General features: G+C 31.9%; 1 protein-coding gene across 1 annotated transcript; it reads left to right on the forward strand.

Moving 5' to 3' along the window:
• Positions 1–6,525: 6,525 nt before the first annotated feature.
• LOC111634024 (patched domain-containing protein 3-like) lies at positions 6,526–11,110 on the forward strand. Its single transcript, XM_023378702.1, has 4 exons — positions 6,526–7,063; positions 8,752–9,084; positions 9,331–9,715; positions 9,792–11,110. The coding sequence occupies exons 1-4, from the start codon at positions 6,538–6,540 to the stop codon at positions 10,888–10,890; spliced, it is 2,343 nt and encodes a 780-aa protein (XP_023234470.1). The 5' UTR covers positions 6,526–6,537; the 3' UTR covers positions 10,891–11,110.
• Positions 11,111–13,047: the final 1,937 nt, after the last annotated feature.

Genomic DNA, 13,047 nt, shown 5'->3' on the forward strand with positions numbered 1-13,047 from the left:
CGCCTAAGCTTCTGGTTTGGCTGTCAATCAGTCTACAGGGATGTTCAGAGGCTTCATTGTCCCGTCATGGTTCTCCTTTCCTAAAGAAATATATGAAACAAATGCATTCATATGAAATGAATGCATACTATGAAACAAATGCATTCATAAGATGCTAGTATCCTTCCTAAACAAATACTACTCTGATCAGGGATATGTTAGCTGGTCGGACATAACCACCGCCCACCATTCTCATGACCAGTTGTACCATTATGAAATTCGATACATCTCCCGCAAAGCAAACTTTCCAAACGTTTCGCAACTGATACTGATTAAGAGAGTTTGATACTAATTGAAGCAAAAAGTTTATGTAATTGGTTAGGAAGCTGGATCTGAAAAGAAGTTAAAGGACTAGACCGAACTTTGCTACTTCAAAACTGACCACTTCCGGAGGTTAATGAAACTGTTTAGGAATAAAGTTTGAATTGCAGCCGATCGCGATCCCGATTATCTCATTTGAGCGTTAAAAGCATTTGCTTCACGGTCACAAGTATAAGGTTTATTCATACTGCTAAAGGGTTTCCTTCAAATTTTACAAGAATAAGGTAATGTTTGTTTTTATTTATATGGCTAATCGTATCATATAAGTATCGTTTATATACTACATGATCAACGAAACTATGTTGTGTGTGGGATTTGGATTCGGGTTAGAATCGGATCTTTAAAAATTTTTCATAACGATGTGTTTAAATATGTTGGGCCTTCCCGTTGCATTGTTTTTATGAATGCGTATGCCACAGTACTAACAAATTAACAAAAATTACAAAATAAGATATATATGCAAAATGATGTTACAGACAGCACTGTCTGTCTAAAAAGCGAACGATTGGCAACTTGTTACTAACTATAACATATCTCTAAAATAGAAGTTCAAATGTTTATTTTCTGTATATTGATGAGACAATTTCAATACACTTTAATGTAAAATCGACTTGTTTTGGACCGTGTAATCCCAGAATACTTTGAACAAAAGTGGCTTCAATTTTAACCTTATCTTCCTACTTCCATGGATTTATTAATTTGCAACAGGATGCGAGTGGGTAAAAGTTAAAAGATATACCATAATTATTCGTAAATTTCCCGAACTATCAAAACCATTGATTGTATTTATGAGTGCTACATAACAGCATTACAGCCAGGGGCGGATCTAGGTTTTTCGGGGCCTAGGGCTTATTGAAGTCTAACGGGGCCCCATTTTTACCTAACCTAACCTATTAACTATTTTTTTTACTATACGATAAGTGCTCATTGTTAATGAAAAAGTATTAAAAATTTATGACAATAATTCAATTTTTGTGGGCCCTTGACACTTTTTGTGGGCCCTTGACATAGGGGCCCAGGGCTTAAGCCCTGTTAGTCCCTATGTAGATCCGCCTCTAATTAGAGCGAATGGCGTTACTACTAAAGTGGTGATCGCAATTTTCAATTTTTAACAAGGCAGGCAATTACACCACGGTGGTTAACTAGCAAATCTTCCCTAATACTACGTAACACAACCACGACTAAAAACAAAAAGTTAATTCTTCTCGCTCCAATTGAAAATGCGCAGTCGAGGAACAAATGTCTTCATGTTTACGTGATTCTGACTATTTAAAATGGCGACAAATTGGAACATCAATTTGGACTTAAGATTAATAGAATTGGTTCATAATAAGTAATGACGAATGCCTATGAAAATTTTTCAGTAAAATCAGAGCTTTCCTCTTTGTCGATAGAGATAAACAGTCACATTTTCTGATTCATTTTATAATTACACAACGTCCATCGTAACTTATACTGTCCATTGACTATTACTAGAATTTTATTGGTCAATTTGTAACTACGTTGCGGCTATTGTGTGACCAATTATCTGAGCGTGAAACGTGTAACTGTTGCGGTTGCGATTGCCTTTACGGCTGAAAATTGAGACGTATAAACGTGCTTAAGAGCAATCTAATCGAAGCACACAAGAATTTCTATTAAAATAGAAATTATACTCGTGATTAGAATCCAAACAAAAACATCTGAGATATAAAAAATTGTGCCAAGTAAAAACTTATGACAATTTGGATAACAGTTAAATTTTTTCTTTGGAGTTTTTTGGTAAAGATAAGCTTGAAGCGAATGTAAAAAACATTAGCGAAGTTGCGGCCGAAGTTTTCAACTCTAAAACGTGAACGTCGAACGTCGAGCGCCGCTTACAAGATAGCGGTGCTCGACGTTCGACGTTCACGTTTTGGAGATGAAAACTTCGGCCGCAACCTCGCTATTAATACAGGTAAAAATCTCGAAGGTATCACTTGAAAGTATCTTTTGAACAAGATATTCAGACTTATTGCAGGCATTTGGAGCGAAAAATAAACCCCCAAAAATTGGAAATTCTGATTCATTCAGCCAATGACTTTTTCACTTGGCGCGGAGTCGCTGCCGAACTCTCGATTTTTCGTTTTCCTTAATATCGGTCGATGCTCGTTGTATCGAATAAGTCACCTCGTAAATCGGAAAGAGAGAAAAATAAATGATCGGGTATCGAATTATCGCGTATCAAGAATTCAGAGTCACGTTGTAATTAATTAGTAATATTTATAAATTATATAATTTAAGGTCAGACTCTCAAACTGTGAACAGAGTTTTACTTGTATTTTCGGCCTTAAATTATTTAACGCAGGATATACATTATTGATAAGTTGCGTACAAATCGGGGAATTCCAACATGTTCGCTAGCGACTTCAAAGGGATTAATCAATTTGTTTACATATGTAGTAGGTTAAAAAAGACGACAGAATGCCAAACCGAGGTCTCGTTTTCTTTTGATGACCTCGAGCATTAATTCTCCACTTTGTTTTGATTAATTAATAAAATTCGATAATATTAAATATATTTAAGAAGGTCATTTTTATAAGAATCATTGTAAATTCTTGAATAATTTGAAATTCTCTTTATGTATTCATTAAAATACAAGGATAATTTATACTAAAAATGATGTAAAACTCATTAACTTGGATTCCCACTTATTATCCTCACTTACAAGCCAATCTCAATACTCTCTTTAATGAAAAATTTTAATCTAAAATTAATCTAAAATAAAACATTTTCATTTCCTTCTTTATTAATGTACAAAAATTGATTACGTCTATTCTACGAGCAAGGACGCTGGCATCATGTTTGATGTGAAACTTACTTTTAAATTATTCTGAGTATTTTTACGCGCTTGGTTTTTAAAACAATTATTTTGTACTATTTTTATCAATTGCTTTTGAATGTATTTTATTGTTCTTATATTTTGTTTATTTCGTGTTATTTATGTTTTTATCTTCGGGCCTAATGGTTATTTAGAGGACATTTAATCATGTGTGTCTACAGACATTACTAATTTTTGTAAAAATAAATAAATAAATCAATATTCTAAAAATATTTATAAATAAAAATAAAAATAAAAGTGGAGTTTTCCGGGTTTTCTGCACGTGTGTGAAACCTAAATAGAAATTTTCCATAAAAGATCTCCTTGAAAACATCTTTCCATGTGTTGTCTAATACCATCAATGCAATTCAATCGTTATTTTTCCCTGTGGGCCTAATACGATATTTTTAATCATATCTAGTATGGATTCGGACACATCCACAAAGGAAAGGTTGGATATTGAGAGAAGAACCACCCACGAAAAATTACTTTACCGGATTCCCAGAGCGGTGGGCTAACTTTGCTGCCTTGTCCAATGGACAAGGCAGCAAAGTTAGCCCACCGCTCTGGGTATCGAGGATAAAATGTGTATCGAGATTATAAATTACCGTATATTTATGTAACCAGAGCTAAATATATATATTGTATCGATATATTATCATATAGGCCTACAAGCAATTATAAAATATTTTATATTCATTTTTAAACTATTTCAATAATATCATCATCAATTTTTAGTAATAAATCAAATACAGTNAGATGGCAGCATAACTATCTACCTCTAGTCAAATTAATTAATTTCTAATATTTAATTATAGCCTTTACATAGCCCAAGAATTTGGCAAATCTTTTGGCGTGTCTATCAGACATTATCTGTATATTTTTTTCTGTAAATCGAATTCGCATTTCAGGTTGGTTTATTTCGTGTTAGAAGAAAAGATGAAGATAATTCACGCTCCTTAAGAATGTATATTGTATAATTGTCTTTGAATAAACGTTATACGTAAAATATTTGAGTATTTTTCGGCATGGAATAAATTATCGTATTTTACATTAATTTATATGGGAAAAACTGTTTTGCTTAACGAGTATTTCACATTACGAATAAGATTCTGGAATGAATTATGTTTGATAAGCGAAGTTCCACTGTATTTGCTCGTGTTTTTCGCGGGAAAGTTACGTAACTCGTTGCTGTTTCTTTTTAAACCGCCGCATAAAAATGACCGTTAGTATAGGAACGCATATACAGTTTTTTGTTCCGCGACAGGAAATTTTATGTCCGTTCCCAGATTTAAAATAGGTTCAGTTGCATCTTTTTTAATTGCTGCAATTATTTAATAATCTACTTACATAAATTGTTTTTATGTTTTGCGACTTTCTGATCGCGCGGACAAAAAATCTCTCGTGTATTCCTCGTATTATTGCTCTCTTATTCACTCGAAAGAATGTAAGTAAGCACAATGGTCAAGAAACCTAAAACCTCTGGTGCGTGCCTCGGTCATCCGGTGGTCATATATAAACATTATTTATCTCAAGAGAAATTCATGTTTAAAATCAATATACAGTACTGTACATATAACTATGAAGTCGTTTGCGTCTTAATATTTCAATCTGTATTCGTGTAATTGCAATCGTATTCTGTATATTGGAATTGACTTGCAAACAATAAAATTTATTTTTAGAATAATCTATCCGGAAAGTTTTATATAAAAATTTACAACTCAATTACAATTGTTAGTCACGAAAAATTGCGTGATTGACAATAATAACACAAATAGTTTTGTGTAAGCATGCGGTGTGTCATATAAAACAACGTGATTTTATCTTAAGTATTACGGTAATTCCACAATATCAAAGGTACTTAAAGAATTTTTTTCCTGTAGCAATAAAAACCACAAGATTACATAAAATATTTTGAATAAGCAATTATACAAAGTAGGTTAATTACAGTTGTGACCTTTCGGGTCGGCACCTCTTTGGTACCCTGTCAGGATTGACACCACCGTGTTTCTCGAAACATGGAAACCGAGACGGCGATTACGTCACGCCGTCGCGCGAGCGGTTCCGTACGTGGTCAGACGGATTCGTAATGTCGATTCGAGAGACAACATTGGAAGTGACTCAGATACACTTAACAATTAACAAGGGTTTATTTACAAATCTATTGGAAAAGGATTGTCGCGGAGAGAGAGAGTTCACATACACTTCGCGGGATGATAAATACCTTTGGTAATAGGTCCCGTTCGGGTCTTGTTGAATCGGATTATAACAGCTTCCTATGGGTTTTTAAGGTTTCTGATTCGTTATCCAGGCGATGCACTAACACACACACACACACACACAGACAAGTTTATCCTATGGCGATTAATTCGGATTCCTTAATAGATGATAATTGAAGGGAGGACGACTTCTTTCCTCTCCGAGGACTAAGGCCGCGACTAACTCCTGTCGGCCGTCTCTGATGATATTCACGGACGATTTCGGCCGTGCAGAGGTTAATAGTTCACGAGAAAGCGTCATGTTGCTTTCGAGAAAATGTAACGGGAGACTTTCTCAGGTAGCTAAGAACAACAATTGTTGCGTAATTCGCGAAAGTTATTATTAAAGAGTATTTCAAATATAAGAATTTCTGCTATCTCACACAGTTAAGTTGAAATTTTTTATAAATTTATTTTTCGTAGATTAATTTAAAAGATATAATTTCTCTTAATTAGAGGACAGGATGATCGCATGTAGGAGGCGCTTTAATCGTCTCGATTAAAGCGCCTCCTATCTCTCTGGAGAATCAGGAATTGAATCCGCGCGGTCTAAAATTTCCAGAAATTGTTCGGAATGGTCTGTCTCCTATATGATAAACATTCTTCTATCCCACCTCCTATTGTGAACCTAGCCGAATCCACAATAAGTATGATTAAAAAGCTTTCTTAATACCCACGAGGCCTTCCAAAAATGAAAAAATAATCTTGCTACATAAATGATTATAACTAATATAATAAAAAAAAATTGCAAAGTTCTTCACAGAAATGTTTTTATAACCGAGTGTTAAAATTATACTTTCCAATACTAAAGATGTTCTGATAATAAAAATATATCTTAACTTGCTGTTACCCGTGACTTCGCCCGCGGTGATTTTGCAAGTACTGTAATTTTATGTACAGTAGAACCTCGATTATCCGGACTAATTGGGGATGAAGGTAGTCCGGATAAGGAAAAATCCGGATAATCGAAACAAATACTTTAATTTGTCTTTTAATAATAATACAACACGTTTTCTTTTCGATGACATATCGGTAATATTAAAAGTAAATACTGNATGCTACCAAAATGGGATTATTTACATGATCAAAAATAAGAACTTTAATTTCGAACGAATACCATATCCACTACAATTGGATTCCCTAACTTATCATTATATAGCTGTGCCCATAAGCGTAGGTGGTGTCCAGTTGGACGAAGATGGCTTCGTTTCTTATGCAAAAGCAGTTCGTTTGATGTACTTCTTGGACGATGGTACAGCTACTAAACGCAAACTTGCAGAAGAATGGGAAAGCGAATTTTTAAAAATAGTTAATGCACTTAGATATGGAGAAGTAGAAGTGACCGCATTCTCCATACTGTCCATAGAAAATGAAATTCATAGAATCACAGAACATGGATTACCTTACGCTTGCGTCGCAGTTCCTCTCATGATTATCATATCTGTAATTACTTGCATGATGTTCGACTGGGTAAGAAGCAAACCTTGGCTGGGCATTTCTGGTTTCTTGACTTCAAGTATGGCGGTTGGTAGTACTTTTGGAATGTTCGCTTATTTGAATGTGGATTTTACTGATGTAAATACTGCAATTGCCCTCATAATTTTCGGTAAGTCACGTTTTCTTTTTTACAAAATTAGGAATCTAGTTTATTAAAGTAGTTCTAATCAATACTAGATTAGAATTTTTTTATGTTATACTGTGGTATTTTAAGTCAATTCGAAAACATAATACCACTTTAAAATTTAGGATATTTCTTTAATTTTTCATACATTAAGTATCAAGTAGAATATATTACAATATAATGCTGTAGATTCGTGGTAAATAGAGTGATTATTTTACACGCAAACTATTTTAAACTTTGTTCTTTTTCAATGCAATTTTGAGCATAATTCATTGAAAACTAAGTGGCATTCGTTGGCATTTTAATAATTATTGTCCAAATTTTAAGTAAAGAGATTTCTTATTCAATTAGTTTAATTTTATGTATAATTAAGGATTATTTAAATTATGTCCAAACAAAAACCCGTTAATTTTTAATTTTGAACCAGACAATAAAACATCGATGTCTGTATGCGGGTATTTTTATGTAATTCAATGTAATTGGATCGATTCGTACTTTTGTGTATTGTTTATATGTAATTTTCCTACATTATCCCATGGCAAAAAAGATAATTGATTGGGGTCCCTCATCAACGGGTGGGCCCAAACCAATCTTACATAATAAAACAGTTTCCAAAAAAATTCCCCTGAAGAAAAATATCTTAAGTCAACGTCAACACTAGATAGGAGCCCCCTAATTCAAATTTGCCTGGGCCCCGTGAAGATATAACACGCTACTGTCCCTAGTTTATAAATATAAACTTTCTAATTGAATTTTTCAAATTGTAAAAACTTTTTACATTCGAATTAGACCGGGTTTTCGTGAACTTTTAACAAAATATAAATTAATTCTTTGTTCTTGACCCTCACCTAAATCGATGTTAAACCTTCACATTGATATAATTGATAATTTAATGCGAGACTCGAACCGACATACACGTTAGTCTCATAAATAACAGTAATAAATTTTCATTTTATATAATACAAAAATCAATCTCTTTTAATACTCATTTTATATCGAAGGTTATTTCCTCTTTGGCTAATTTATATTTAATACGTATGATCTGATATCTCCTTTTATATCAGCCAAATTATTATTATAGGAGAGATACAAGGTCAAAATATCTATACGATCCCATTTGTCCGTGTCTATAATAGTTTTTATGCTTTATTTAAATGGTTTACATTAATACTAATGTATACAAGACTAAATTGATAAATAACTAAGTTTTTGTGCATTGATTTAACCTTGGAATTTTCTATTCTTTTTCTTTATGGGCCTAAACTATTAAGGAAACTAACTTCATTTTTATGGTATGTAAGGAGGAAGTTTCTTACAATAATTATCTCATTTAAGAGTTAATCTGATAAGAAACGTGCTTTAATTTTTTTTAAGAATTAATAATTTAGAGATTAAAATTAACTTTTTTTAATAGAAAATGAATGGATTTTAATTACATTTTTTCACAAATAATTTAAATAATTTAACATTTTAATTATTATAAATTAGAATAATTTTTTGTGAATTATTTTAAAAAAATCTTATGATTATGATTGCATTATTTTATATAGTTTCATACTTGAGAAACTGAAGTGGCTTTATATTGTATTATTATTATAGCTTTACTAATTATTTAATGAATTATAAAATTAAGTGCAATTATTGTAAACTAAATGATTTTATTTCTATTTCAGTTCTAGGAATGCACAATTCTTTTATATTTTTAACCGAGTGGAGAAGCACCGGAAGTAATCATAGCGTTGAAAAAAGGATGGGTGATACCTACTCTCAAGCTGTTCCCATGATTTCTGTTTCGTGCCTGACTTTAGGAATCATCTTCGTGCTATCATGTGCTCTGCCGTATTATGTCATCCAAGTGTTTTCTTTCTATGCTGTTACTGCCATAATATTTACGTATATTTATGGGATGACATTTTTTGGTGGATGCATGGCTCTCAGTGGATATCGTGAAGAAACCAAGCTTCATCCCATTACGTGTTTACCCATAAAACCTCTCTGCCTTTCCGGTAGGTAATAATTTAACAATTCTCATGACTAATCCTCATTGGTGGTGGATTTAGTTTCTGCTTACAAGAATTGGTGTTGGATTAACCTCATTATCTAATTTTTCTAGGTAAATACAAAGATTTTTTTTACAAATATTATCTTAATTGCTTATCTATTTGCTTTGGCATTATTCATAATTTAGTAAATGTAAATTATCAGATTAAAAATTCATGAAATTTAATTCCTGTATTTTACATTTCTTGTAGAAAAGCGAAATCCTTTATTCCGATGGTTCTGTACTGGTGGCAATGCAGCTTCAGATTACGAAGATAATCAAAAAGAGCCAAAAAATGAGTGTATGGTGTTCTTCCAAGAGAAATTGGGCCGTTTATTAAAATATAGAATGACAAAGATAGTTGTTGCAACAGCGTTTGCTGCTTATCTTATTATCGCAGGATGGTTAATCACTCGAATCAAATGTGGTTTGGATTACAGCAATCTCTTTCCATCCAATACTTACAGTTCCAGATTTGTAAAACTATTCTACAAATATTTTACTGACTATTCTCAAAGACTTCAAGTAATCGTAAATACTCAGCTGGAATATTCTGAACCGGAAGTGCAAGCAAAATTTAACGAACTGGTTCAAAGGTAAATACAATTTATAACATCTCAAATGTAATAATAAACTTATACAATATTAAATTAATTAAATAATTAATTATAGGTTCGAAAATGCCACTTATGCTGGAGAACAAGCGCTGACAGAATCGTGGTTAAAGTATTTCTACATATTCGTCAACAATGTTACAGGGATGTTTGTACTTTACGCTCATAACCTACGAAAAAAGTTTGAATTTTTAGATGCCATCAAGAATTATTTTCTGAAATTAGAAACTGCGGTTGGATTAAGTTATGATATACACTTCAATTCCAATGCTTCCGATATCCTCTATAGTCGATTTTCTATACAAGTTGTTCATACTCACGATAATTACAACGAAATGCAAATGATGCAGAACTTCAGGGATTTGGCAGATAATTCTGATTTTCCTGTAATAGTTCATAGTATGTGGTTCGTTATATACGATATTTTCCTCGGAATCAAGAGTACTTTCTTCCAATTTTTTGGCACCACATTACTTGCTATGATTGCTACTTTCTTCGTATTCGTTCCTAATTTAGCTTGCACATTCTGTGTTTTCTTAAGTTTCGTTTCGATACAATTAGGTGTTGTAGCTTATGCTTCTCTATGGAACATTAAATTTAATGCCGTATCAGTATTTAGCCAGATTGGTTGTAGCATAGTACCTATTTTATTCTGTTTACAAATACCGTATGTATATCATAAGATAGAAGGAAAAAGAAAAGTTAAAAAAACACTATATTACGCAGGCATGCCAATTTTTCAATCATCCATATCAACATTAATAGGACTATTTGTTTTGTCATTTGTTCCAATACCAATTTTTCCAATTTTCTTTAAAGTTTCGTTTCTTGTAATTTTGATAACAGTATTTCATGCATATTTCGTCGTACCGACATTACTGTTATTTTACGAGGATCTATTCCCTCATACTAAAATTAAAAGATCTTTCCATAAAACTAGCCTCAGAAATAGTTTTAGAAAAAGTAGCATTACATCTACATTTAAATCTAGTATAAAATCGAAGAAAGAACCGGATGAGGATATGACACCCATGTCTGGTTTCCACGAAGAAGATGAAGATGAAAGTGAGGAATCTGGATTCGAACACTCTTCCAACGAACTTAGTAATGAAGTGTTCGAATTCCACGACAGAGACTGCAGTGATGAAAGTGTTTGAATTTTCTTTACTTGAAAAATACTCATTCACATTGTATTATTTGTGTATCATTTGAGCATCATTCAGCTTTCTCTCCAATGCTTAAATGCTAAATATATTGTGATACGTTAAGAGAAAGCTCAAATTGACTGTGATTCCTTCTGAACTTATAAAAATTGCTCATTATTCATATATTGTATATACGTTTATGAAAGTCATATAAATACGGTTATGTAATTGCTGTCAAATGCTAATATTATTTTATGTACTTTTCTGTTTAACATAATTTAATTTAATAAAATAGTAATTAAGAATTTTCATATCGTTTTTTATTTGAAAAATCCTTTACCTTACTAAAACTGTTTATTTCTTCAATATTATCGTACAAAAATACTCGGTGTCAAGCAAAATCCAGATGAATGAGTTTCAAGCCATAAACTTTATATCTGATCGCAGTAAATACACGTGCAAAACTAGTTGGTTAGAATCAAGGTCACATATCCTAATCTGTACTAAATTTAATAATTCTAGTCACATAATGAAGCTTAATTACTAAACAGGTTATCTATGTTGACCCAAAAACAGCGAGTTTATCGAATTATACTTTATTGGAATTTTCAATATAATATAGAACTGCAGTGAAGAAATTCTGATCAGTAAGACGATTTTCTGTAGATGTTATATTCTATAATCGTAGTTATAAATTAAAATACAGATACCATGTATATTGGAACATTTTTACTTTGTATATACTGTATATGTGTTCATATGTATATATATATATATGTATGCATATGTTTATATATACAGTACATCTGTACTATCGTTACCGTATGTACAGTATATATATACATACATGCATAGGCCTACAAATAATGGTTTTCCCCAGCAATTACAGTTATTACTATTCACCATAATAAAGAAAAATCTACTTAATTTCTAGCATTCTTCTTGATGAAATTTTCTATAATATATATTTGAATTTTACAAATAAACGAACAGAATGAAACGAATTATGAATCTTTTACGAGAATATTCATTTATTAAACGTTAATAATACTGAAAGACATAGAAGTAGATTTTTTGATGTCGAACGAAGGCATATTAAAGAAATGTTAGCAATATTGACGAGAAAATAATTGCATATTTTCCTTATTTTTTAAAAGTAATAAATGTACAGTACAAATATTACTATTTTATTGAGCAATATAATTCTAACATTAACTATTGATACTACAAGGTGTTACAGAGATACTCGATACTGCATATATATAAATATATTTACAGTGATGTATATCTTAGAATATATTAAAAACTTTACTGTAACTAATAGGTAGAGGTTATAAATAGTAATTGTTCTCGTAATTAAAAATCAAAGAGATAAAACAAAACTTTATTTAAGTAAAATTTTCCTAAATTGTCATTAACATTTCCCCCCTTTTTGCAATAAGTTGATTAAATGCAATATAATTGGAATATTCACGAAACGTGGCGATCTGCCAAGAGGGATGCCTCCTGGAAAGACTTCTATGAAAATTCGCCTCTATTTAAGTGTTACAAACCTGAATAAACCTGAAAAACTCCACGTGTCCAGCCTGTTGGCGAGGTGCCAAGAAGCTGGACACGTGGAGTTTTCCAGTTTTCTTTTCCAACGTTCAACAACTAGTGTACAGTGGTTTTATCCAGTATATTGTACTAGCTATTAATACGGCATATATTAACGAAATATTGATATTAAAATATATATATATAATTAATAAATAATTATATACTTTATTACGTATATATATATATATACGTAATAAAGTATATAATTATTTATTAATTATATATATATATTTTAATATCAATATTTCGTTAATATATGCCGTATTAATAGCTAGTACAATATACTGGATAAAACCACTGTACACTAGTTGTTGAACGTTGGAAAAGAAAACTGGAAAACTCCACGTGTCCAGCTTCTTGGCACCTCGCCAACAGGCTGGACACGTGGAGTTTTTCAGGTTTATTCAGGTTTGTAACACTTAAATAGAGGCGAATTTTCATAGAAGTCTTTCCAGGAGGCATCCCTCTTGGCAGATCGCCACGTTTCGTGAATATTCCAATTATATTGCATTTAATCAACTTATTGCAAAAAGGGGGGAAATGTTAATGACAATTTAGGAAAATTTTACT

The sequence above is a fragment of the Centruroides sculpturatus genome, unplaced genomic scaffold, assembly GCF_000671375.1.
Source record: "Centruroides sculpturatus isolate CEXI.00-Female unplaced genomic scaffold, Cexi_2.0 scaffold736, whole genome shotgun sequence".
Lineage (NCBI taxonomy): Eukaryota > Metazoa > Arthropoda > Arachnida > Scorpiones > Buthidae > Centruroides > Centruroides sculpturatus.